At 47.8% G+C, this 26,673-nt stretch overlaps 1 protein-coding gene across 7 annotated transcripts in view; it reads left to right on the top strand.

The window, feature by feature from the left end:
• ADCY4 (adenylate cyclase 4) overlaps positions 1–26,673 on the top strand; it is a 37,767-nt gene that overhangs the window by 5,239 nt on the left and 5,855 nt on the right. For 4 of the 7 annotated variants that reach the window (XM_077314012.1, XM_077314008.1, XM_077314013.1 and 1 more), the window contains exons 2-21: positions 7,971–8,453; positions 12,042–12,239; positions 12,919–13,080; positions 13,313–13,462; positions 13,705–13,859; positions 13,972–14,083; positions 15,547–15,674; positions 17,369–17,527; positions 18,607–18,739; positions 18,972–19,151; positions 19,780–19,823; positions 20,618–20,704; positions 21,466–21,535; positions 22,254–22,351; positions 22,469–22,553; positions 23,216–23,353; positions 24,178–24,285; positions 24,405–24,589; positions 25,534–25,618; positions 26,054–26,212. In XM_077314012.1, coding sequence (XP_077170127.1) covers positions 8,286–8,453; positions 12,042–12,239; positions 12,919–13,080; positions 13,313–13,462; positions 13,705–13,859; positions 13,972–14,083; positions 15,547–15,674; positions 17,369–17,527; positions 18,607–18,739; positions 18,972–19,151; positions 19,780–19,823; positions 20,618–20,704; positions 21,466–21,535; positions 22,254–22,351; positions 22,469–22,553; positions 23,216–23,353; positions 24,178–24,285; positions 24,405–24,589; positions 25,534–25,618; positions 26,054–26,212 — 2,604 coding nt within the window. In that variant the 5' untranslated portion in view covers positions 7,971–8,285. Of the gene's footprint in view, positions 1–3,402; positions 3,493–6,257; positions 6,431–7,970; positions 8,454–12,041; positions 12,240–12,918; positions 13,081–13,312; positions 13,463–13,704; positions 13,860–13,971; positions 14,084–15,546; positions 15,675–17,368; positions 17,528–18,606; positions 18,740–18,971; positions 19,152–19,779; positions 19,824–20,617; positions 20,705–21,465; positions 21,536–22,253; positions 22,352–22,468; positions 22,554–23,215; positions 23,354–24,177; positions 24,286–24,404; positions 24,590–25,533; positions 25,619–26,053; positions 26,213–26,673 lie in introns of those variants that run through there. The other 3 variants (XM_077314010.1, XM_077314009.1, XM_077314014.1) reach the window with 3 other exon arrangements.

Here is a 26,673-nt window from a genome sequence, read left to right as displayed (position 1 = left end):
TGCTCGTAACAACCGTCAGCGGGACGAAGAAGCCCAGAGGAGCAGTAATGAAAAGCAAAGAACTAAACGATTGACAAAATTATAAATTAATAGGTGAAACGGTACTGGCTCGAGGCAGCCTGAGTTTATGGTCATGCCACGGCCTTCATCTTTGTACACCAGGCTTTCGTGAAATCCTGAGGTTTCTTGACGGCCCTGGAAGGGTTTCCTGAATGGGTGGGAGATAATGAATCCTTTTGATATATATTTTAAATGTCTTAAACATTTATCCGTGATAGGGCCCTATAGGGCCATGGCAACCCCCTCCCAAAATGGCCAATGATGGGCTTGGAGAGGGTGGGAAGGGAAGGGGGAAGAATCCCAACCATTTCCTGCAGGACTGTGCCACGTCTTGGGTTTCTCGAAGCCCGAAGAAGGTTTCAGGGGGTTCTCAATGGTAAGAGAGCCAGTTTGGTGTAGTGGTTAGGAGTGCGGACTTCTAATCTGGCATGCTGGGTTCGATTCTGCACTCCCCCACATGCAGCCAGCTGGGTGACCTTGGGCTAGTCACAGCGCTGATAAAGCTGTTCTGACCAAGCAGTGATATTAGGGCTCTCTCAGCCTCACCCACCCCACAGGGTGTCTGTTGTGGGGAGAGGAATGGGAAGGCAATTGTAAGCTACTTTGAGTCTCCTTCCGGTAGGGAAAAGCGGCATATAAGAACCAACTCTTCTTCTTCTTCTTCTTCTTCTTCTTCTTCTTCTTCTTCTTCTTCTTCTTCTTCTTCTTCTTCTTCTTCTTCTTCTTCTTCTTCTTCTTCTTCTTCTTCTTCTTCTTCTTCTTCTTCTTCTTCTTCTTCTTCTTCTTCTTCTTCTTCTTCTTCTAAAAAAAGTTGAGAAAGGCTGCTAAAAATGTTTCTTGATTATCCTAGGAGAGGGCTCAGTGCTGGAGGGACCAGCTCAGTGATGTTACTGGTTATTGGCCCAAACTCAATGCCTTGCGGAAGAGCTCTGCCTTGAAGGCCCTTCAAAACTGATCAAAACTGCTCCGTAGCTCTTCTGGGAACTGATTCCACCAGGTGGGGGCCAGGACGGAGAACGTCATATTTTATACATTTCTCCTTGTTAAAATCCCTGATTTGCTATGGGCCGTTTTTCCAATCTATCCAGATCTCCTTGCACAATTGCCCTTCCCCCTGGGGTATTAGCCACCCCCACCCAATTTAGCATCCTCTTCCAATTTGATCGATGCACTGCAGAGCACAACCCCCACCCTCTTTTGTTGTTGAGATCAAGCCAGGGGGTTCCTGGCCCAAGGAGTCAGCCCTTTCAGGACTCAGCCCTTCCTGTGGAGCAAGCAATCCTCACATTAGAAAAGACTTGCTGGGCAAGGAAGGACTGGTCACCTAATGGCCAGGGCAGGATCTCCCTTTTTAAAAATGTGCTGTGATTCAGCCAGGAAAAGGAGGGGCAGGAAATGTCACCACTTCCCCCTTCCCTTCTCCGTCAGGCAGCTTTGCACTAAAAACCAAGCAAGGGTGTCCGTCGTTTGGCGATGCTCTGGGGTTGTGATTTCACTGGGGAGGTGGCCGGGGAGAAGTTTTAATGCTGTCGCTTCCTTAAAGTGTGAACTGCCCCTGCATACCGGGGACAGACTGTATTGGATGTGCTTTTCCTTAGTATGCTAACCCATGAAAACTGACTTCCACTGGGTCAGGATGGGGGAGAGTTCCCAGATCCAGATTGAGAAATTCCTGGAGATTTAGGGATAGAGCCAGGGGAGGACAGGGACGGGAATGGGGTAAAATGCCCTTGAGTCCACCCCCCGCCCAAGAGCCTACTTGGTGTAGTGGTTAGGAGAGCGGACTTCTAATATGGTGAGCTGGGTTTGATTCCCTTCTCCCCCACATGCAGCCAGCTGGGTGACCTTGGGCTCGCCACAGTACTGATAAAGCTGTTCTGACCAAGCAGGAATCTCAGGGCTCTCTCAGCCTCACCCACCTCACAGGGTGTCTGTGGTGGGGGAAAAAAGGGAAGGTGATGGTAAGCCGCTTTGAGACTCTTCTTCTTCTTCAAGTATCTATTTTCACTAGGGGGATTTGTCTATGTAGTCTGGTAATGAACTCTAAGTCTGGGGGATACTCAAGTCCCAGCTGGAGCCTGACACCCCTACATTATATACTTGTGAGGTTCCTCCCCTTCAGATTCTGTGCCCACCCACCATTATTTTTCCTCCAGTGTATTTATTTTGCAGCTGCAGTTTTAAGAATGCCCTTTTCTGAATCAGGGTGAAATGTCAGTTCCAACGTGCAGGGGTGGTGATGGTGGTGGGTGTCCAAAGTTCTTAAAAAAAAATTATGCAATTGCATTATAGCAGCTGCGCGATAGCATCAGGCAAACACTTTCTATTTAAATCCTTGTGGTTCAGGTTTTACACGTGCATTTTAGCATTGGCCTGTTGAACGAAAGGGAACAGAAAGGAAGGCAGGCAAAAGGGGGAAAGCCCAATGTTGAAATTGACAAGGCTTTATTTTGAAATTGATGAGCAGCTGTCCCATTTTCCACATTGCAGAGCGCTAGGGGATTCTCTGCTTGTTGTCAGCCACTGTGAAAAATGGGAGTCACATGATAGCATAGTATGAGGAACATGTACAGTGTACAGAGTGCATGGTAGAACTCACTGACACTGGCATTGCAAGCTGTGATCTGTGTACAGTGTGGACATTGCTGTTTGCCTCCTCTGCAATCCCCACTTCATTAAAAAAATTTTTTTTAATTCAGCCATCTGAGACTAGCATAGTCTCATATCGCTAGACTCATGCTGCTTGTAATTTTGTGAAAGAAATCAGAGGAATCTGAAAGAATGTGTACATTTTTAAATTAGATTTGTCTTGGAAGTGAAATAAAGGGAAAAAAAACAGGCACAAAACTACTCTTAGAAAACCCAGTGAACCCGTGACCAGAAAGCGAAGGGAAGAAAATCAATACTGAATGAAAACGAAAATCTCATGGACGTGAACGATGACAGTGAAGGAAAACACTTGTGTATCATAGCACTAGGTCTGCTGGGAACCATAAGCAGAGATTATCACAAACTATCACTCTCTTGAAGTGTATACCTAAAACAAACAAAAAACAGAAGAGAAAAAACAGACCATGCTCAAAAAATTCTCTCCATGTCTTAATTTCTCTCTGGATTCTGGATTTCCATAGCATTTTACCTGAGTGGCACAGATAACATCAGGATCTGACTTGAGCAGGGGGTGGGGTGGGGGAGCTTACAGTTCCAGAATTTGCATTGTAAGTTACAAAGAACAGACTCAAACAGGAAAGCAGGAAATCATTACATTAAGATATGCCCTGGGGTCATGCAGAAAGGGAAATACAAACTGCAGAAGTACATTTTGTATTCATTTTAAATTTTCAATGCGTTTTTCCTGAGCATTGGAGCACTCATCAGAAAAGCTAACTAAAAAAGAAAGAAATATACCGGAACGTTATGCAATTATTTGGGGTAAGTGTCACTTTTTAAAAAGGTTTTATTGTGACAACATATATCTTTTACCCATGATGTGCACCGATACTGAAAGAAAATGATTTTACCAAAAAAAAAAAAAAGTGGCCTTTTAATTGATTGATTTAGTTTTCTTCGATGGGGGAATGCTGACACACTCCCACAGAAAGGCAAAATGAATAATAATGTTGTAATAAAACATAAATCAAAGGGAGAAAAGGTAGAAGAGAGCCAGATGTGAGGCTAGATGAACAAAATATGTTATCTGCATTCTGAAATTCTTTTCCCGTGCTGTGAGATGGAGAGGGAGGAAGCTGAGACAAACAGTGGAGTGGAACTAAGGAATCCGTTCTGGAAACTACTTCAGAATTTCCATGCCTGCTGTTACCCTCCCCAAATCCCTATTTAAATTTTGCTGGTGTGAACAAAACCTTATTTCCACTCCAGATTCAGTTCCTTCTCACCAAGCCTTCCCACCCTGCGAAGAATTTTTCAATTTTTTGTGTGTGTCAATAAATCCACATTATACTTTAATGTCGATTATACGTTAGACCCTATGTCTGTCTAATTTATCGATAAATGAGGCACATCGTATGTATAAATGCCAGATAAATGGTGTATAAGAGCCCTGCCAGTATAAAATGAATTGGCCAAACTGGTGCAAAACACCAATAACTAATGCCAAAAATATAAAACTAAGCCAATCAAATAAATAAATAAATAAATAATTTCGCTTAACCAATCTCATCCCTCAGATAAGACAGGAGGGAGGGAGGGAGGGAGGGCGGACCCCAATTTTATTTTTATTTTTTTTGTCTTTCTGGCAACTGCCCTAAAGTCAAAACTGAAACTAACCAGTGAACATTTTCTGGCCCCTTGAAAAACCTTTCTGCAGCTTGGTGGGAGAAAGAGAAGGGGGTTATTCGATTCTGAGGCAGGCTTGAACCCAGAGGGTGCGATTCTGCTGAGAATCTGAGTCCTGGGCACTGATTGAACGGGGGCGGGAAACCAGAGCCTGTGGTGGCAAATCGATGACTGTCTAAATAGACCAAATCCCCGCGGTGAGGGACAAGGGAAAGCTTGAAGCAAGCTTTAGCCGTCCGTCTCATTAGTGGCTCCAAATCTGTCAGGAAGCCACCGCGTTCCCTCTTGTCTCATTAGCTGGCTGATTCATTCAAAGGCTTACGATCTTATCTGCCCCCGTTTGAGCCGCTTTCCCTTTCTTTCCACTGGCCACGTGGTGGGATTACACGGATGGCAGATTAATCATAACCCGGGAGCTGAAAATCCACTCAGTCAGGGCCATTTGGATTCCCTCGAAATGGCAGGAGCCGAGGGAGCGGATAAATCGGAGGTCTTTGAAATCTGGTCTCAAAAAAGAACCCAGGGCTCTAAAACGAACGCGGGGCTGAAGTTTCTGAGCCGACGAACAAACGCTGGGTGTTCGGCAACGAATTATGTGATTTCGCCTTGGTTGGATTAATAATCTGGATGCTGGATTCTCCCGTGTATTTCGTTAAGTGATGGGAGAGTGGGGGGGGGGGGAACTAAGAAGATCCATGTTGGATCCACCAGTGATCCAACCAGATGGCCATCAAAAGCCTTACCAAGACTGCACCATCACATGTACTTCCAGCCTCACCTACCTCCCAAGGTTGTTGTGAGGACAAAACGAAGAAGGGGAGAATGGCATAAACCAGGGGTAGTCAAACTGCGGACTCCAGATGTCCATGGACTACAATTCCCAGGAGCCCTTGCCAGCATTCGCGAATGCTGGCAAGGGCTCCTGGGAATTGTAGTCCATGGACATCTGGAGGGCCGCAGTTTGACTACCCCTGGCATAAACTGTCCTGGGTCCCCACTGGAGTAAATAAATAAATAAACAAATAAGACTGAAATCTGCATGTATTTGCAGGAAGGGGGATGTGTTTACTTGTGAGAGCCATGTTAGATATGGATCTTGCTCTAAGATGTCATGGCCCCAGGCCAATAGACCTTTGAGGCTAATATGGCCAACCCTTCTGCTTGCATTAAAGATACCTCTGCACTTGATAGCCTGCATGGGTCAAGAGGACCGTATCAGTAAGGAGAGGACTCTGCTACATCTTGCGAGGTGTGCAATTGTATTTATTGCATCCAACCCATAGATACAATTGCACATGATGAGACATCCTCATCAGCTACCTAAACGGCAAGAGATGAGGATCACAGGAGAGAGGGGGAAATGAGTGGGAGGGAGTCAGAAAGCTTGTTGGGTATGACTTGATATTTCTGGCCATCATTGCTGGAAACCAGGGCATTGATCCATTCCATAATGGACCACAAGAACGGTCCTGCTGGACCAGGTCAAAGGTTCACCTTTCCCACCAACCTGTCTCACACAGCAGCCAGCCTGTTCATTGAGATGATGTGTCCCACCTACATCACAGAGTTGTTGCGGGGAGAGGAAGGGGAGGCGATTGTAAGCCGCTTTGAGACTCCTCCGGGCAGTGAAAAGCTGGGTATAAAAACCAACTCTTCTTCTTCTATTGAGAAACTGGTGACTCTAATCATGGCTTTTGTTCAAAATTGGAATTAATTGTTGTAGATGTAGAGGACTTCTGCCTCTGCCTTAATCTCCCCCCCCCCTTACACACACACACAAATGTGGGATTGAAAGTGTTAACCGGGAAGAGCTTTAGTGCTTAAGTTCGGTGACTGAGCTGGGCTGGGCTGAGGAAAGAGGCTTCCTTCAATAGCAGACCGGCAGCGTCAGAAACAGCAGGGGAATCCGGGCAGGCAGGCAGCTTGGATCAACGAGCTGGCAGATGAGGAGCAGAGCTGCTATTTGAGGCCCACCAGGAACTAAGAGCTACTTGGTGGGGCGGGGCGAGAGGGGCTGGTTCCAGCAGATGACTTTGGACTTTGAAAGGACCAGCGAGACAGACGGAAGGCAGGGGTAATGCTGTCTACCTTGGGGGCTTGGCAGAGGGAGGGTAAAGGGTCTGCATTTGCAAAGCTAAGCCATGACTGAGTAAAGGAGCCCCCCCCTCCCCAATGGGAGGGAAAGCATTCAGAGGGATAGATGCTTCTCTCAGGCGATGGGCACAGAGTTACACCTTAGCTGCACAGGGAAGGTTTCGAGGGACCGAGAAGCCTTAATTTGTTGGAACTATTTGATGGCTTGCAGTAGAGGAGCTTGATTTCCAGAGTGGGGGAATATAGACAAGACAGTAATATTTTGATGGCGTTGTTTGGGAGCAGGGAAGGAAGAGAAGATACCTGTTACTCGTATATTGTCCATAACATATTGTGGTAACCAATGGCCACTAGTGATAAAATAGCTGGTTGGTTATCCTATTTGTTTTGGGAGGTTTTTTTTTTTTAGCCAGTGGAATGTTTGTGAATATTCTGTGGTGCCATCCCAGAAATCTACCCGTCCAGCTCAGCTTGCTATTTTTATATAGAATCATAGAATGATAGAGTTGGAAGGGACCTCATGGGTCATCTAGTCCAACCCCCTGCACTATGCCAGTTTGGTGTAGTGGTTAAGAGTGCAGACTTCTAATCTGGCAAGCCAGGTTCGATTCTGCGCTCCCCCACATGCAGCCAACTGGGTGACCTTGGGCTCGCCACGGCACTGATAAAACTGTTCTGACCGAGCAGTGATATCAGGGCTCTCCCAGCCTCACCCACCCCACAGGGTGTCTGTTGTGGGGAGAGGAATGAGAAGGCGACTGTAAGCCGCTTTGAGCCTCCTTCGGGTAGAGAAAAGTGGCATATAAGAACCAATTCTTCTTCTTCTTCTTCTTCTTCTTCTTCTTCTTCTATGCAGGACACACACTACTTCTTTCTCTGCATCCTTTATCCATGAGAGCCAGCATGGTGGCATCATGTTGAAGATAGACCAGGAAGAGCTGGGTTCAAATTCCTTATTGTCGTGAAGCTTGCTTCGTAACATATTTCACAGGGGTTTTTTTTGAGGATAAAATGCAATTCCTTCCCAGGAGATCCTTGGAGGGTTCATGAGGGGGGGGGTGAATATAATGAGAGTTCCTGGTTGAAAGAATGTTCCTAGGTTACCCGCTTTCTCACCCACTTCTTTTAATTTTCTTGTCGCTTGTTTTTTTTTTCCTGGAGATCCCTTATTCCATTTCTCCTGTCTGCTTTTGCTTGGCTCTCTATCTCGCTCTCCAATCAGTCTCGTAGCTTGTACTCATGAATAGAATCAGGTCATTAAATCAGACTCATCAGAGTTCTTAATTTGGAAAATGTTTTTTCTTTCTTTCTTTCTTTCTTTCTGGAGCCTATTAGTGTTTTATTACCATCCACTATCCCTCCCTTTGAATTGTCAGCCCTTTAAAACGCGCCGACCGAAGCACTTCCAAGAAAGAGCCAGTTGCCTTCTTCCCACGGAAAGAAACACAACAAATCCCTGGTGTTTTCAGAAGCCCGGGTATAAGAACAGAACAATGACCTTTCCTCATTTCTTTATTCAGGTTCTTCTAGATGAGCATTCGTTGTACGCCGGTGCCGACTTCTGGTTACTCTGCTGGCTTTTCATCACAGCGTTCCTCTCGCTGAGACTCTTCGTTAGGCCGTCTCCTCGTACGCTGGATTTTCTTCTGATCTGGAGTAAGAAAAACATACATTTCAACCATGGAACTTCACAGCCAGGCCTGGATGCTGCTTTCAAGAAGGAAGATCCCTCCTAGGTACCACCTCCGATGCTGATTCCCAGAGCTTCTCTCCTGGGGACGAGGAGGAAACGACTCCTCCAGGGCGGGAATCCCGATGTGGAATAGAGGGCCGCCATGCCTTGCCGGTGTCGCTCCCAGGCAGCCACTGAAACCCCACGAGAAGACCTTTTCTACCAAACCTACTACAGCCTGAGCCAACAGTACCCGCTGATCCTACTCTTGCTAGTCATTGTGTTGGGCATCTGCGTAGCCCTCATTGCAACGTCTTTTGCCAGTGGCCGGGTAAGTGGTTTCTGGGACGGATTAAGAACTAGGAAGAGATGGGGTAAGGGGGTTAGGAACCGAGAAGACCACTGAGAAAACACCTGGTGATCAAGTTCCCCGGTCTCCAAATGCCCAGCTCGCAGTTGGAAAACAGGATTCTGACGAGGATGATCCAAACGAATGAGGGATTTATGGGTGAATGCATTTATACCCTGCTTTTCCTCGTGGTTCAGGGTGGCTTACAAGGATAGGTCAACAGATCTCTAGTTTAAATAGCAAAATAGCAAGACCCTGATCTTTCCTCCTCTTAAAAGATACCTGCAGATTGAAATGCACTCAAAAGCTTGGGCAGGCAGTCAGGTCTTGCGGTACTTCCTGAAGACCTCCAAGGAAGCCCTCCCCTTCAGGGAGTCTATTCTGTAGTGCCCGAAATGTGCTGGGAAAGGTACACGCTCTGGTTGGTGCCAGACGAGCCCCCCTAATTGGTGGGACATCAAACAGAGGGCTGTCCAACAGAGGGCTGCTTTTATGGATTTTCATTTAGACCTCCCTCCCCCAAAAATTGATTAATGGGGATTAGGCATGTGCACACACACACGCACACACAAATTTGGATTCAGCCCAAACTGATTTCAGGTTGAATTGGAAGCACCGAATCACTTCGGCCGAATCCGGGAAAAAAAATTCAGGGCATTGATTCGGGTACTTTTCAGCTGATCTGAACCGAATCACCCATGCCTAACGGGGATGAGGGAGATTTTATGAAGCTGGGAGTGGTATAAATAGAAGGACTTTTCCTTCACTTTCTCGTAAAACTGGAACTTGGGAGTCGAGGGCTGCCCAGATAAATGGATTTGTGGTAGGTTCTGAACTGACAGGAGGGAGCATTCGTTCAGCCAACATGTCTGCATGCATGAAACTGCCGTGTACTGTTTCGGCCCCCTGGTCTATCAAAATCAGTCCTGCCTTCTCAGACTTGCCTTGGCTCTCCAGGGTCTCTTTCATATCACCTCCTCCCTGATTCTTTAAATTGGAGGGGCTGGAGATTGAACCTGGGACCTCCTGTGTGCCAGGCAGCTGCTCTGCAGCTGCGCCATTCGCCATGGAGAACTGTGGAATCTGGAGGGATGGCTTCAGTGGCTTTTGAAGAGGATTAGATGATTCGCGGGGTTTGCAGCTCTGCCCTGTTGTCGTGACGGCTGTTGGCTTAGATGGCTTTAGAAGGAGATTAGATAAATTCATGGAGGGTAGATCACCCAGCATCGACTATCCACAGTAACTAGATGCCGAAAGGGTGTATAGATGTTGGTTCTGTGCTTGCGGCCTCCTCCTGCCGACCCATTGTGAATTTTCGAGAACTTCTGTTCGTTTGGAGAAGTGCACAATGCGCACGTTGCCACGTGACATGTATATGGTGCAGGTTTTAGCCCAGGATCCCCTAATGATACTGAGTATCTGAGTGTGTTTCTAATGTACAATTCACCTCTCCCTTGGGCTCCTGAGCTCCTCGACATAGAATAAGCCAAACTAATGCACAGGCCGCTCCAACCAGGACAACTCAAATTGGAACAAGGCATTCTGCTGAGGATTTCCTACTGAGATGGGAATTCAGAAGCACTCTTACTAGATAAAACATTTATGTACAGAGGCGGTCTTCCACCGAATATAGGGTTGCAAGTTCTGGGTTGGGAAATTCCTGTAGATTTGGGGGTGGAGTCTGGAGAGTGTGGGATTTGGGTTGGTGAGAGACCTCAGTGGCGTAGGACGCTATGGGGTCCACCCTCCGAAGCAGCCCTTTTCTCCAGGGAGATAAGTTATAATTCCAGGGGAACCCCACGTGTGATGCCCCTCTCAGGTCCCTCCCTGACCCCAGCTCCCAACAAGTCTCCATGAATTTCTCACCCCAGAGCTGTTGACCCTACGAGACACAGTGGTCCCTCTGATAGGCTGACCCAAGGCCCGTGTAGAGCTGCAAAGGGCAACACCAAAACCTAGAAATGAATGGGAAGCCATTACAATGGCTACCATTGGGGAGATTTTGATCCCCCGTGAGCATTCTGGCTTCCCCATTCCTTACCAGCTCCCGTTTGGCAACCACTTTTGCATGACAGTAGGCCGGCCCTGTGCATGTAAATCCATGCGCATGGAGGGAAAGGCATTAAGCGAGCACGGAGGCACCACGTAGCGCATGTCCTGCCGGTTCGCCCACCGCAGCTGCTAAGGTCCATCTTGAACCGTAGCTCTTGCCTTGGAGGACAATGGTGTTTTTCTACAATCATGTCTTTTGCCCGAAGGATAATTACCCTCTCGGCTTTGAAATCAGCAGAGGGCAGGCCGTTTCCCAGTAAATAAAAACAGCAGGCAAGTGGGGCCTTCAACAATGCGTAATCACTTGTGTGTGGCAGGCTCAGGCAGCTTTTTGTGACTATAATAGCCGCGTAATAAGCGTGTCTCTGTTTTCAATGGTGGAACATCGGTGGGTTTGGGGTCTCGGCTGCGTCCCTTTGCCAGGTCACGTGGATTGTTCTGGCCAGAGCACTTATGCGCACATGCAAGCCAGTGGTGGAGGGACGTGTTTTGCAGAGGGGACGAGATGGGTTAGTTCTTTGTTTCGGCTGGCTCTTGTTTGTGCTTTCTAGGCTGGGGAAAGGGGGGTTCGCAAACGCTTTGCCCTTCTCTTGCAAAGGTAAACCCAGAGGGAAATGCAGACCACGGCTGTTAGAATCGCTGCTAAGACTGACCTGTCGGAAATGAAGATCGCTGCTAGGACGGCTATTGATTTTAAATGTGCTTACCCCCAGTAATAGCTTACCTGTCGAAGGCAGAACTGAGTCATCTGCAGATAGGGGTGCCGACCTCCAGGTGGGACCTGGGGAGCCCCTGGAATTAGAACTCAGCTCCAGACTAAAAAGACCAGTTCCCCTTGGGGAAAAATGACTGCTTTAGAGGGAGGACTCTACAGAGCTATGCTCTACTGAAGTCCCTCCCCATCCCAAATCTCACCTGCTCCAGCTTTCCAGAAAGACTCCAGTATTTCCCAGCCCAGAGGTGACAACTCTATCTGCAGACCATGGGTCTGCATTCTTCTTCATGCTGGAATATGCAAGATCCGTAGTGTGCATGATATAACAGCATATATGCAGAATAGCCCAAGGAAGACTTCGGAAGAAATATGAAGTTAGCATATTTAGAGCAGGGATTTCCTGTTATTTTTAAATAATCTCCTTCTATGTCCAGATTGGTTGAATTGGAGATTTCCTGCTCCTTTGAGCATGCTTCCTCCCTGTTTGCCTTCTGTTGAAGAACAGTTAGCCAGTTAGACTGCTCTCTCTCTCTCTCTCTCTCTCTCCCTCCAAAGTTGTTTCAATTCTCAATGAAGCCATGTATTCCCTAAGCAGCCAGTGCTTAGGACCTTTGCACATTTAAACTCCGGCGACACTTCAAGATGCTTGGCAGGCATCTAGTAAATGGGGAGAAAGGGAGATCGACAAGAGGAATCTGAAATTGTTAATTTCAGCACTTTGTTCCCTGCTGTGCAGTGCCCTTTAGCAGACCGGGATCACAAGCATGATTTATGAATCACATCTCTCTTTTCCTTTCCTCCAGGAATTCTCCTCCAACTTGGGCTTCCTGATCACATTATTTGCAGCTCTGGCTGTTTTCGGCCTCATCTTGGTCCTCGTGTGCATTGAGAGCATCTTTCAGCAATGCACGCGCTTCTTCTCTGCTGTAATCTGGGTCTGCCTTATGGCCATGGGCTACGTCTTCATCTTCACTGGAGGGGTGGTTATGGCCTGGGACCAGGTGAGGTGCTAGCGCTGCATCTTTTTTGGGGGGAGGAGAAGGATCACAGAATTTACATGGCAGAATGGGCCATTTTAAGGGATGGGATGGGCGTCTTCTAAACATTGGTCAACACATTCACGAAGGAGGTCATGATGCTTCAGAATGCAGGGGGTGGGGGTGGGGCTGCAAAGTTGAATGCTCCACCCTATGAAGAAAGCCCTACATTCTCTCGATGGAAAGGTGGCTAGTCAAGGAGAAGTGTTCCAGCTCAGCTTCCTCCTTGATATCTAGTCTTCCAGAGCCAGTGCGGTGTAGAGGTTAAGAGTGATGGTGTCTACTCTGGAGAACCAGGTTTGATTCTCCACTCCTCCCCATGTAGCCAGCCGGGTAAACTTGGGGTCAGCCCCTCCTACCCCACAGGGTGTCTGTTGTGGGGCGAGGAAGGGTGGGCGATCGTAAGCCACTTTGGGACTCCTCCGCAAGTGCATTATCCAACATGTATGGGATGGTTAGTCCTTGGGTGGACTAACTTCCAAGGAAGTCCAGGGCTGTTACATAAAGACGGACAACGGCAAATATTGCCTTGAAAACCTTCAGGATGGCCACGAGACAGCCGTGACTTGACGGCCCTTCCCACCACTGCTGACATGGCCAATCCTGTTGCCCAGATGACTGACATCAAGTCCTTTCCCCCAAGGTCTCCTTCTTCCTGTTCATCGTCTTCACCGTCTACACCATGTTGCCTATCCGGATGCAGGACGCGATAGGTGCCGGCTTGGCCTCCTCCCTCTCCCATGTCATAGTCCTGGGTGTCTACCTCTCCATTGGGTGCACGTCGCAGGCAGAGCTGACCTTGCAGGTGAGTCTGACCCAAGAACCCTTCCCATCGAGACCGGACTGAGGGTCTGTCTGCCTGGGCATACTTTGCTTTATCGTTCACATTTTCCAAGAACTACCCTTAGTTGGATGACACTGGCCAACACAGAGATGGTCTCTCTTTCCCGGTTTTCTCCTCTCTCCTCTGTGCTGCGTCTTCTCCTCTTCCCAGCTTGACTTGGTTTCACCCATTTTGTCTCTGCCTCTGCTCTCAGCTCTTGGCCAACCTTGTTATCTTCATCTGCGGGAACTTGGTGGGTGCCTACCACAAGCACCTAATGGAGGTGGCCCTGCAAGAGACCTTCCATGAGACCTTCAACCTTATCCAGTCTCGGGTCAAGCTGGAGTCTGAGAAGCGGCACCAGGTAAGCGTGGTGGTGGTGCCTACCACCTTCTAATCAACAGGCTCTCTTCTATAGTCAACTCATACAAAGAAAGGGCCTACAGACAATGTAGAACATATACCGATAACTGATGAATTGTCAGTGCAAATAGTTAGGAAGTGAAGTTAGGAAATGATGACATGAATAGGAAAGGACATTGTGGTTATCCCAAGATCAGCCCTGTCTTTGTCTTCTTTCTCAACCTTTTCCATCGCTCATTCCAGGAACACCTCCTCCTCTCCATCCTTCCAGCTTACATTGCGTTAGAGATGAAGGCAGAGATCATAGAGAGGCTCCGAGAAGGTGGCCAAGCACAGCAGAGGCACGAGAGCACCAACAACTTCCACAATCTCTATGTGAAGCAGCACAAGAACGTCAGGTCCTCACTCTCCACCTCCCTTGACCCAACTCTGGGAGAACTTGATGCCCTTTCACTGCCTCTGGTAAAACAGCTCTCCTAACTTCTCCTTCTCTGTTTCTGACCACATCAGCATCCTCTACGCGGACATTGTTGGGTTCACGCTCTTGGCCAGTGAGTGCTCTCCAAAAGAACTTGTTCTGATGCTCAACGAACTCTTTGGAAAATTCGACCAGATTGCCAAGGTAGGGAATGTGATGCCTTCCTGACCACCAAACCTATGAACGTGCAAGTTCAACATCTGATGTAGAATTCTGGGCTTCCTGGTTGACTTCCTTGTCTACTTTCAGTAGTTTCCAGGGTAGAGTGCCAATGCGTAATGTATGGATGAAAGCAATAGTCACCCCAGTTTTTCAAAAAGGGGGATAGAAAGAGCTGACTAATTTGACCGGTTTTCCAAGGTGAGGAATAGGACGCCTTTACGACTACCAAACCCATGAACATCTAAATTCTGGGCTCCCTGGTTGACCTCCTTATCTGCTTTCAACAATTTCAAAGGTAGTGAATCATAGAGTTGGAAGGGGCCAGACAGGCCATTAAGTCCAACTCCCTGCTCAACGCAGGATCATTCATTATCCCGATTTCTACCAAGACAGATAAAAGGAGTTGACTAATTGTATCTATTTATTTTATTATTTAAACCTTTCTTCCGCCTTCTCTCAGCAGAGTCTGGGAGGATCACATACCATTCTGAAATACAATATAGAATCCGATTTAAATTAAAATTTCCAGTATGAGTTAAGCTTTCATATTGCCCTAACATGGAACGGGGGGGGGGGGGGGAACGTGATATAAGCCCCCTAAGGAGTAGAGTCTGGTAGATGCAGGCAGAGAGGCCTATGGCATCAAATGCTGGTTATCAGGCTTCAACTGTAGGCCCAGCAGAACAGCTCTATCTTGCAAGCCCTGCAGAACTATCTAAGGTTCTGCTGGGCTCTGATCTTGCTTGGCAGAGTGTTGAAAGGGCCCTGGTTCTGGTTTAGGTCAATTTGATCTCTTTAGGGCCAGGGATCGTAAGTAGAAATGGTCACTAGACCTTAATGCCCTTTGGGGGGGGCATAATGGAAGAGGTGGGCCCAAAGATACGAGAGTCCCAGGCTGTTTAGGGTTTTGAAGATAAAACCCAAACCCTTGGATCTGATTTGGTCCCCAATCTTGGCCCAGTGCAGCTGAGCGAGCACAGGTTGTACGTGGGCCCTCTGCAGAGTCCCCACGAATTTTCTGTGTGCCAGTTATCTTCGTAAGCAGCTGGAACGCTGGGACAGGCAGTGCACGAAGATTCAGGCTAAAGAGTCAATGGATTTTAATTCCAGCCATCCTGCTTTCGAGCACCGTTTGGGATTAGCGCATCGATCGGAGAGATAGAGACATCTAGCCGGCAGGTTTTCCTTTTTTATTTTTTTGCAGACTTTTATTGATCTTTTACGCCAGCTCGTAAGTCCCAGGGATCATCTTTGGATGAAGTTGTGATAGAAAGCGGGTTGTTGTGCTTGACAGGATGTCCTTCTCGGATTGCATCAATTTGGGTCCTCTGATCCCATCAATTGCCTCTCGCTCTCCTTTCTGAGAAGGCAGATTGGCGCCTTTCAAAACCGGCAAAGACTAGAATCAGGGCTCTCCTCAACCTCTACCGCTTCTTGTCTCTTAGGACAACGAGTGCATGCGGATCAAGATCTTGGGCGACTGCTACTACTGTGTCTCCGGACTGCCCGTCTCCCTCCCCAACCATGCGCGCAACTGTGTCAAGATGGGGCTGGATATGTGCCGAGCCATCAAGTGAGTGGAGGGCAGCCAGAGCCCCAAAAGGAGGGGGAAGAAGACAATGGGGTTATTATTGCCTTACATCTTCAGCGTATCTATAGGCAGCTTCCTTGAACAGGCAGGCACAGACCCTGAGAATTCAATGACATGTGATGAAGAAGAAGAAGAAGAAGAAGAAGAAGAAGAAGAAGAGTTGGTTCTTATATGCTGCTTTTCCCTACCCAAAGGAGGCTCAAAGTGGCTTACAGTCACCTTCCCATTCCTCTCCCCACAACAGACACCCTGTGGGGTGAGTGAGGCTGAGAGAGCACTGATATCACTTCTCGGTCAGAACAGTTTTATCAGTGCTGTGACTAGCCCAAGGTCACCCAGCTGGTTGCATGTGGGGGAGCGCAGAATCGTACTCGGCATGCCAGATTAGACGTCCGCACTCCTAACCACTACACCAAACTGACAATCTTGTACCTGCCAGGGGACCACCGCCATTTAAAAGGGTTGTTTTATTGTGAACCACCGTGAGTCTTTGAGAGCGGCAGTCTGTAAATTAAAATATAAATAAATAAAAGTGAAATTAAAATGGCAACAGGCTGAGGCACACTCCTCCCCCTGCCTGTGCGTTTTCAAGTGCTGAAACATCTGTGGGGGTGGCGGCCATTTTGGCAGTTGAAAAAACACTGAAGGGGGGGGACAAAATCAGCATGGCTTAGCCCCCCCCCCCGAATACTGCTGTCCTGATCAGGATCCAGCCCTTGCTGCATTTTAAACTTCTTTTAAAATGGTGGCCATGTCCCCATGGCAAACACAAAGATGTTGTCACATCCAGTTTGGTCCTGAGGCCTAACAATCCTCAGTGAACTTCAGGGACGTTTTTGAATGTCAAGTCAATTTGTTTGTGTGGGATAGGATTCCTCACATGGACGATATATGAGTTACAGTCTCTTGTCAGGAGGAGTGGGTGGCAAAAGCTTGTTTGACATGGGCTTTGCAGTGGTGGAAAGTCCTGTCAAGTTAAATAAATGAATAAGTAGGTTATTTATATCCTATCCTGTCCTGGTTGGCTCAAGGTGGTTAACAAGAACTCATAGAAATACGGAGTTGGAAAGGACCTCCAGGGTCATCGAGTCCAGCCTTCTGAAAAATACAAGAAACTCACAACTATCTGCCCACCCACATTGACCCCAGTTCCATGACCAGATGATGGAAAATTCGTTTTCATTAATTTTAACCCATTGTTTCTGGTCCAGCCCTTTGGGGCAACCGAAAACAGCTCTGCTCCATCTTCTATGTCAGGGGTAGTTAGCCTGTGGTCCTCCAGATGTCCATGGACTACAATTTTTGCTGGCAGGGACTCCTGGGAATTGTAGACCATGGACATCTGGAGGACTACAGGTTGACTACCCCTGTTCATGAGGACATCAATCCAGCCTAGGAGGTCCCCACGGCAGGGGCTCATGGGAACTGTAGTCCATGGACATCTGGAGGACCACAGGTTGACTACCCCTGCTCTATGTGACAGCCTTTCAAGTACTTGAAGATGGAACCTAAAAACAATTCGCAATGGGAGCCATTTAACATTAATATAAAACCCACCTCCTGTTAATCCCTGTAATCGTCAACGCCTTGATTGTTTCTATACTTTTTATTTTGTTCGTTAGTGGGGCGCGGAAGAGGTTTCGATGAAAGTGAAACGACTTTCCCTTCTTTCGCAGGAAGCTGCGGGATGCCACTGGGGTGGACATCAACATGAGAGTCGGGGTCCACTCGGGAAATGTCCTGTGTGGGGTGATTGGACTCCAGAAGTGGCAGTACGATGTCTGGTCGGACGACGTGACGCTAGCCAATCACATGGAAGCGGGAGGCGTGCCAGGGTGAGAGAAGCAAGATGGTGAGCAGGGATGCTCCCAGACGGAACAAGAAGGGAGGCTTGCGTGCTTCTGTTTGTGCTCGGATGTTGACCTCTAGTGGCCTGGGGGAGGAATAGCATGTAGAATTAGAATTTGGCTCGGAAGGGTTAGAATTAGGCTTGAAAGGCCATCTGCCATGGCGGGAGGTCTCCCACAAGCAACTCCCATGGCCTGCTGCTGACATCACTGCATGACATCCAGTTACAAAATGGATGTGACGCAGGTTAGCTCTAGGAATTGCCGGAAATTCTGTGGTTTTGCCATAGAGTTTCTGGCAATTCCTAGAGCCACCCATCGTTTGCCATTTCTGGTTTTTATAAATAACTGATATAGCAATATTGGTGACCCCATCGACATCACACACCCCATGTCCCTGCTCTCAGCCTTCCCATCAGTTTCCAGACCCGACCTGGCAACCATCGTTGGAGTGTCAGACCTGGGTTCAAATCCTCACCCTTCCATGAAGTTTACCATGTGACTTGGGCCCATTGTCTCTTGTGAGGTTAAAGCTGGAGAGGGAGAGTTACTCTTTAGCTGGAATAAAAGAGGATAGATAGATCTCCTGTGTGACCTTGGGTCTAAAGGAGATTTCGGTGCTCTTCTGAATACATGCATACACATGATAAGTGGATTCCCTTGCAGGCAGAGAGCAGAAATTAAGCAAAATGTAACATTACGCTATTGGGAAAGATTAATTTTGGGTAGTGCAGCGGACCTGGAACAGCTAAACTGGATAGCTTTACCCTGTGGCTCATTAATCCCTGGAAGTAACTAAATACACAGTGAGATTATTTAATAAATCCAGGATTATTTCATATGCCAATTTTATCCCCCTCCCAACACACTGGGAGAATCTAAACCTTCTTCCATCAGCCAAGGACAGAACAGATACAGGGTGCCCTCTAGTGGTGCATGCAGGGACTGTCTGGCCCCGTGGAAAATAGGGGAAACAGCAGGTCCAGATGTGAATCAATGTTGATTATACGGTGCTGGTGTTACATCCAGGAACTGCACACAGGTACCTTTCCTTCCCCCCCCCCCAGGAGAGTGCACATCACAGAGGCCACCTTGTCACACCTGGATGGGGTCTACTCGGTCGAGGAAATCTGTTGCTGGCACCGTGACCCCTACCTGAAGGAGAACAAGATCAGAACCTTCTTGGTCATCGATCCAAGGGTGAGGGGACGTGGGTTGCTGTGTGCCTGTTTTCATATAAAACACCTTCTAGGTGAGAGAGCTGGGTGGAGAAGAGGGAAGGGCTCATTTCGAACACAACACTCAGCACAGTAAGCAGTGTTCCGCACCTGCTACCAGCTTCTCCTCCTTACAATGATGAAGTAAATAAATAAATGCCAGTTGGCTGGAATTTGTCCCTCATTCGGTCTCTTTGTGTTTCTGTCGCACTCAGGCAGAAGAAGAGAGCACCAACGACACTCTTTCACCTGTGTCCAGCGAGGGCTACAAAATGAGGGCGTCCGTCCGGATGACTCGTTACCTGGAGTCCTGGGGGGCGGCCAAACCCTTTGCCAACCTCAAGCACCTGGACAACCCACCAGAGTCGGCTGGATCGGTCAGGAACAATCATTCGGTACGTCCAATGGGGTGTGTATGTGAGTGATCTTTTTGGTTTGAATATGAAGAGACAGTAGAGCACCAGTCTGCTTAAAGAATAAAAATATTGTTTATGAAGAGAAACAATTTATTTATAGAAAGAAAGAGAGAGAGAGAGAGAGAGAGAGAGAGAGAGAGAGAGAGATTTAACTGTCAGCTAGCAGTAATTCTTTTGTTGTACAACTGCTGTTCTGGAGGCAAGCAGTGAGGAAGTCTCCTGTTAAGCTTATTGGGACATTGCAGGAGATGATCTGAAACTCATCAGGAAGTTCCTACCTTATCTATGCTAAATAGACATCTCCCCCCATAGCCCCCTTCAGGGCACCCTTTATATTCTCCTCAGTTATGCACGCTGCACATCTTGCTTTTTCCAGGAGATCTTATTGATGGACATCTACCTGAGTCATGATTTAGCTTGACACATCGATATTGGCAGCTATAAAATTACAAGAAAATTGGGGCAGTGTGAACTTGGGTGGAATGGTGGCTGTTCACTTTCTATTCCACCCTGTGCCCAAGGAGTGTTGGGATGTGTAGAATTGAATCCATGCCTCTCCGTGGTCTGATGTGGTTTAAGGCAGCTTTGTATGTTCTCCTCCCTACAGGAGCTGTCGCTGGGGTCTTTGAATCAGCAGAAGACCTTGGAAAGGTAAGACGGGTCTGGGGTTGGAGGAGGTACACATCACCGACAAAGTATGCTTCTCGGAATGGGTTGGATGGAGGAGCAGCGAAACACACAAGGGTTTACTTGATATCAGTGGTGGTGCTGAGTGATTTTGAGAATGGAGGTTGCATCCTGGAGCAAGCAGGTTCTATAACCCAGAAATGCTCTTTCGGGTACTCAAAAGCAGGTTATAAAAACCGAGCTTTTCTTCTGATGCTGGTTTATGGCTCAGTGCCTCTACCTTTCTTGGCGGTTGGACCAAGCAATTCCTAAGACTTCCACCCATTTCCTTCTGGTGGGTCAAAGGTGGTGAGTCTGACCAGGCCTTAGAGGTGAGATTTTGTTACGGACCCTGGCCAGGGTCGCCATAGATATGCAGAAGTCCCCAAAGAACTGAGCCCAGAGATCTTGGTTTAGTTATCAAAACAGTTCTCAAAACAGATGCAGGCTAAGCTAAAACTAGACAGCTTATACCTTAAATGCTGGTTGTGATCCAAGGAATTATTAATTAAACTATCTGAAACGCTTGGCCCAGCTAGACCGTTTCAGCACCTGGCTTGCAGTGGGGGAAGAAACAACCAGACCTTGAAAATAATAAGGAAAGTTCCCATGAGAACAGCTATTCCCAAGACTCAGGGCTACTAAGCACTAGCATGTGGCAAAGATGGAGTCACCCCGGCCAATCTAGATTTGCTCATTCGGTTTGGCTTCTCTTCACCATCATACCCTTCCTGGGTTTTTCGGTCTGTTGACTTGTTCCTTTCATGGTTGTATTTCAGGGGCCGTGCCCCCAGAAGCCCCGATGAAGACCTGGAAGGGGTGGATGAAAAATTCTTTCAACTGATTGAACAACTTAATTCACAGAAGTGAGTGCTTCGCTCAAGAAGGTTTCCTGGGGACACAGGAAGGAGGCGTGAGAGAGAAAGGGAGGGAGGTGACTGGAAGAAGGAAAGTGGAGACAAAGGATAGAAAAGAGAAGAATGCAGAAATAGGACGTCCAGAGAGAGTGAAGGAAGAACCTCCTAGAACCTAAATGTGAGGAATATTGGTGGGTGTAGCTTGTCATGCCCCTTAGTGGAACTATGAACATCTGAATGCATCAACATTTCTTCCAGCCTTGGTGTCATGGTTCAGAGCAGCGATCTCTAATCTGGGGAACCAGCTTTGATTCCCCACTCCTCTACATGCAGTCAGCTGGTTGACCTTGGGCCATCCCCAGTTCTCTCAGAGCTCTCTCAGCCTCAACTACCTCACAGGGTGTCTGTTGTGGGGAGAGCAAAGGAAAGGTGTTTGTAAGCCGCTTTGAGACTCGTTTGGGTAGTGACAAGCGGGGTATAAAAAAAAAACAGCTCTTCTTTAATGGGGATCCTTTAAGGAGAAAAAAGGAAGTGGGGATGGGAACAATAGGAAGAGAAAAAGAATCATTTTATGAAAGGCCAATTCTGGAAAGCAACGGAAGGTGGAAAAGAACCTCTTCTCCTTTCCTGTGAATTTGTGGGTTGAGAAGGACACCTGGTCTAATGAAAGTTGTCTTCAAGGGGAAGGAAATGGTGGAAAGCTCGCAGAAAGGAGTTGAGGAAGTAAACCTCCTTCCCCCCCTTTTTTGGCTCTTTCCCTTCTTTTTCAGGCAGTGGAAGAAATCAGAAGATTTGAACCGCGTCACGTTGTACTTCAAGGAGCGATCCCTCGAGAAGGAGGTGACCCCCCCAGAGGGCGGTGGTGGGGTGTCTTCTCCTGCAGTCTGAAACGGACATGCTTGGAGATCCCTCAGGGCTGAATTCATCCAACGTCCCCATTCGGCACCAAAAGGGACTCTGGGAAGCGTACGCTTAGGCCCGGTCTGATGTGGCCACCACGTTGATGGTGGCAAGGAGCGACCACTCGCGTTCTTCTCTTCCTTTAGTGTTGACGAATCCATTCAAATCTCTGAATCTGCTTTTGCAGACAGGATTTCCCTTCTGTATCCTGTATTGCAACCACATGTAGGTTTTACAACTTTTGGACGTTCTGGGAGATTTGGGCACACCGTCTAGGAGGGTGGAGTTTGGGGAGGGGAGGGTCTTCGGGAGGGATAGGAAGGCATAGAATCGATCCTACAAATCAACAGTTTCCTCCAGGGGAACTGTCCTCTGTAGTCTGTAGACCAGTGGTCATTCCAGGAGATCTCCCGGCCCTGTGACATTGACTGTGAGAATGGAGACACCGTCTCCTTCTGCAAGACATCTGAGGGAACGATCTGGCAAGATTGTTGGCCAGTTTGGGACTGGAGATGCTGTGTTGGAATGGATGGAATGAAGGTCTACCAATAGCCGTTGGCCCAATGTGCCGAGTGAAGCTTTTGAGAGCAGGTTGGAAATTCCCACAGCCAGATCTTCTCACATCGGCCTCCCTCTGTTCCTCTACTAATCTCCTCAGTACCGTCTCTCGGCACTCCCGTCTTTCAACTACTACACGGCCTGCACCTTCCTGGTTTTTGTTTCCAACTTCCTCATCCAGATCCTCGTGACTGACAAGTAAGGAGGTGGACTTTTGTGTCGGGGTATATCTAGCCCTCAGATCCATCCACTTGGTTCAGCATAAAGAATTCAAATCCATGCAGATTTGGTGACCAGGGTTTTCTTTCCTTCCAGGACGGTTGCGTTGGGGGTCTCCTACGGAATTTCCTTCTTCCTCTTCTTCCTCCTCCTCCTCACCTGCTTCGCTGGTCACCTGGCAGTAAGTCTCCTCTTTGCTCATCTTGAGATGTCAACAAACCTCTTCTCCTATTGGAAGTTGGCCTGGGATGAACCTTTGCAGTCGCAGGACCCAGGGCTGCAGGGCTGCAGGGCTGCAGGAAACCTTCCAGGGCCTATGTTAATGGGTGAAATTGGTATAAAGGGAAGTGAAAATGCTTCAACTGTTCTGAGATGACAGTCAACTTCCCCCTCCCAGGAGTCAATCAACAGAGGCAAAGAAGTTGGGGGAGGAATGTTCAGGGAAGGTCAGGTAGAGTTCGCCCTCCTTCTTACCTGTGCTTTAGATTTCTCAACATCTCCTTTCTATGTCAAACTGCCCCCTTCCTGAGCTCTCACCTACCAAATTTCCAGGAATTTTCCAATGCAGACTTGGCAGCTCTGTTGACATGGTTATGATTTTCCCACCTGATTATGGTGGCCAAGTCTATGTCCCTGGAACTTCTTGCCACTTGCAAAACAAGGGATTGCATAACAATATTGATGGGCTGTAGCCCAATTTGGGGCATTGCCGACATCTCATCTATTGTTGTCATTATGTCTAAGAGAGGAAGTAACTATGGATAACAGGGAGAGAGTACTGGTCATGATAATTGGTCTGAACTCAATGCTGCTGTCTCTTTCCTCCCCCTTTTTCCATATCAGAAATGCTTCCTGAAGGGCCCCAAGGCCCTGTATTGTGTCCCATCCATCTCGGCCACTGTCTGCACCCAGCCGTGGCTCCGTGTCTCCCTGGGCATCGTCACCATACTTGTCATCCTCACCATGGCGGTGCTGAATTTGGTATGTCGTGAGGTGGTGGAAAGAACCTGGGGCTGAGAATGGCCCTGTGTGCGATTTGGAGGGTGGTGAGGAAATGGCAATGAGGACCACCTGGCTTGTCTTATGGACAGCGATTCTGACCAGGCAGGTAGAAGAACTTGAAGAATCGATGGGAGGTAGGACATTTTGGGTGGCAGGTTGGAATCGGCTGCTTAAGGAGGTGGTGAGCTCCTCCTCTCTGGCGATCTCCAAGCAACAGTTGGACAGATACTTATCCTGGTTGCTTTGGGCTGATCCTGCGTTGAGCAGGGGGCTGGACTAGATGGCCTATACGGCACCTTCCAACTCTATGGTTAAATGATTCTAAGACTTATGGGGACCTCATAGGGGTTTCAAGGCAAGGGATGTTCAGAGGCGGTTGGCCTGTCTTTACATAGGAACCCCAGATTTCCCCAGCAGTCTCCCATCCAAGGACTAGTCAAGACCCAACTCTGATTACTTTCCAAGGTCTGATGAGATCAGGCTTGTCTATGCCAACCGGAACAGGGCAGTAGGGCGTTGATAGCATTAAAAATGACCAAACACTTTTGCATGAGGTAGGTCTATCCATGGTTATGATCTATCACTGCTCAATGGAACCTCTGTGCCCAGAGAGCTGAGCTATTGGGAGGGATTCTCATGTTCCCATTCTCTACTGGTAGACTTCCCAAAAGCCTGTGGCTGGCCGCTTCTGGAGATGGGGTGATGAAGGACCAGGTGACCTTAGTCGAGTGTGGGCTATATATCTATCTATCGGTGCCTCACGACTCTTTCTAAAACCGTCTCTCCTGTTTGCTAACCTTCAGTTCTTCATGCCAGATCCATGGTGCTCATTGCAACTTCAAAACGGCACCACTGCGAGGACAAACATCACACAAGAGCTTGTTCTGGCGAACTCCCTCTTCAGCGTCCCTGTAAGTATTCCAGGGCAAAACCATTTGGGGCTCTTTGTCATATACCGAGAGAATACGAGGGCTTTTTTTTAACCGCCCTTCTCCCTCATTCTTCTGGCTTGCTCCTCTTCTCCTTTCAGTATTACATTTACTGTTGCATTCTGGGATTCCTCTCGTGTTCGCTCTTCCTGCACATGAACTTTGAACTCAAGCTCACGATGTTGACCCTCTGCCTTGTGGTCTACAATGTGCTGTTTCTGCACACCCATTCATGGCTCTCCGACTGCTACGTCGCACACCTCTACTCCGACCAGAAAGCTCTGAGGTAATTTTTCTCCCAGGCAAGACTTTCCCATCCTGACAGTTTGATATTAGCACGTAGCCCAGGAAGAGGAAGCAGAGTTGGATTTTATACCTCACTTTATACCCCAGAGGAGCCTCAAAGCAGCTTCCAAGTGCCTTCCCTTCCTCTCTCCGGAATAGACACCCTGTGAGGTAGGTGGGGCCAAGTGAGCTCTGACAGGACTGTAAGGTCATCCAACTGGCTGCATTTATTTATTAATTTATTCTTGGATTTATATTCCACCTCTCACGATTTCTGTCACCTCGAGGTGGCTAACAATTAAAACCATAACAATTACCCCATAAAAACCCCATTAAAACAGTAACGGTACATCTAGCGACCCAGAAGATGGCGGAAACAAGCTATCCCCATCACAATTTACTGAGTCCAGCCTGACAAATCAGCACTAATTGTTATTATATCAAAGTCCAGTCAACCCACCCCGCCCCTGGCCTCAACTAAATGCCTGGTGGGAGGCATTTAGTCTTGAAGGCCCTGTGGAGCTTAGATAGGTCTGTCAGGGCCCTTAGCTCTTCCGGGAGCTCGTTCTACCAGGCAGGGGCCAAGGCTGAAAAAGCCCTGGCCCTGGTCGAGGGGGATTTCCCGGGGGCCCAGGACAACATGTGGAAGAGGAACGGGCCATCTCTGCACCCTGCACCCTGCAACCCTTTCATTTGCAATATCATATCTAGAATCAGCTTCTGAGGCGGGATGTGTTAGTAACCTAACCGTACAAGTTTCCTTTGTTTTATTTTCCCCCAAGTTAATTATAGAATATCTGCATGACAATTCTCTGCAGAGTAGTTGACCTGAATTTGCTTACTTGCCGGTTTTCCTGCAATTATAGAGCCCTTTCCTGCTCAAATGCATGGGGGGGGGGGTCAGTCATTAATGACTTTTCTTCTCTCTCCTACCCCAATCTGTAGGCCCGGAGTGCTGAAGGAGCCCAAGATGATGGGTGCCATCTCTTTCTTTGTCTTCTTCTTCACCCTTTTAGCTCTAGCCAGGCAGGTAAATTGGTTTTCGGTCCTGTGATTGGGGCTGCCAACGAAAAGCCCCCGCGTTAGTTTTTCAAGCCAGTTTTGTGACTCCGGTAATTTGAACACTTTCCACGTTGACATTCTGTTGCAGTGGACCTCAGAATACCAGTTGCAAGTTAAAATTTTGTAGATCTGACAAAATAAAAAAAAAATTAGAAATCTTTATTGGATTGACCTTTTGAACATGGGAGTAAATTTTTACTCAGGGAACATAACTGGTAATTTTCTTTCTTTCTTTCATTGTATCGTTTAATATAATAAATAATAATACGATAGCTGTTACGGTAAAGCAACAGCCGACAAATTCCTCGGGTGAAGAGTTACTTGAAGGTCAATCGGGTAATGGTGGGAGGGAGGGGGAAAAATACATCTTGGGTATTATTACTATGGCGTTCCTCTTTCCCAGAATGAATATTACTGCCGCCTGGATTTCCTCTGGAAAAAGAAGTTCAAGAAGGAACGGGAGGAGATCGAAACCATGGAGAATCTCAACCGCGTCTTGCTGGAGAACGTACTTCCAGCCCATGTGGCTCAGCTGTTTATTGGCCAGAACCTGCGCAATGAGGTGAGCCCTGAAGTTTAATGGCCACTCTGTGCTCGGCTCGCCAGGCCTTACACTGCAGCTATAATGGGAGGCCTCTCATAGAACCATAGAGTTGGAAGAGACAAACCTGCACACTGCCTGCAGGCTCCTGGAATGTTAGTGAGTGGAAATGGGGGTTGAAACTAGTGACCCATGTTTTAATGGATTTACCACAGAGTCTTTTGAAAATCCTAGAGCATCTATTGATGTCACGTCCACTTTTTACTGGAAGTGATGTCAGCATGCCAGTATCATCCACCCCCTCCTGCTTTTGCTCCTGGAGGTTGCTGGCACCAGGCTGCTTAAAAGAATAAAATAGTCTTATTTCGAAGAGAAACGACTTTGTATAGAAGGTGAGGGAAAGGAGAGTCCTGCGGTCTAACTGTCTTGTTTCATTCAACTGCTGCTCTGGAGGCAAGCAGAGAGGAAGTGAGCTCACAGGA

The sequence above is a fragment of the Paroedura picta genome, chromosome 16, assembly GCF_049243985.1.
Source record: "Paroedura picta isolate Pp20150507F chromosome 16, Ppicta_v3.0, whole genome shotgun sequence".
Taxonomy (NCBI): Eukaryota; Metazoa; Chordata; class Lepidosauria; order Squamata; family Gekkonidae; genus Paroedura; species Paroedura picta.
This window is presented reverse-complemented; position numbering and strand designations above follow the sequence as displayed.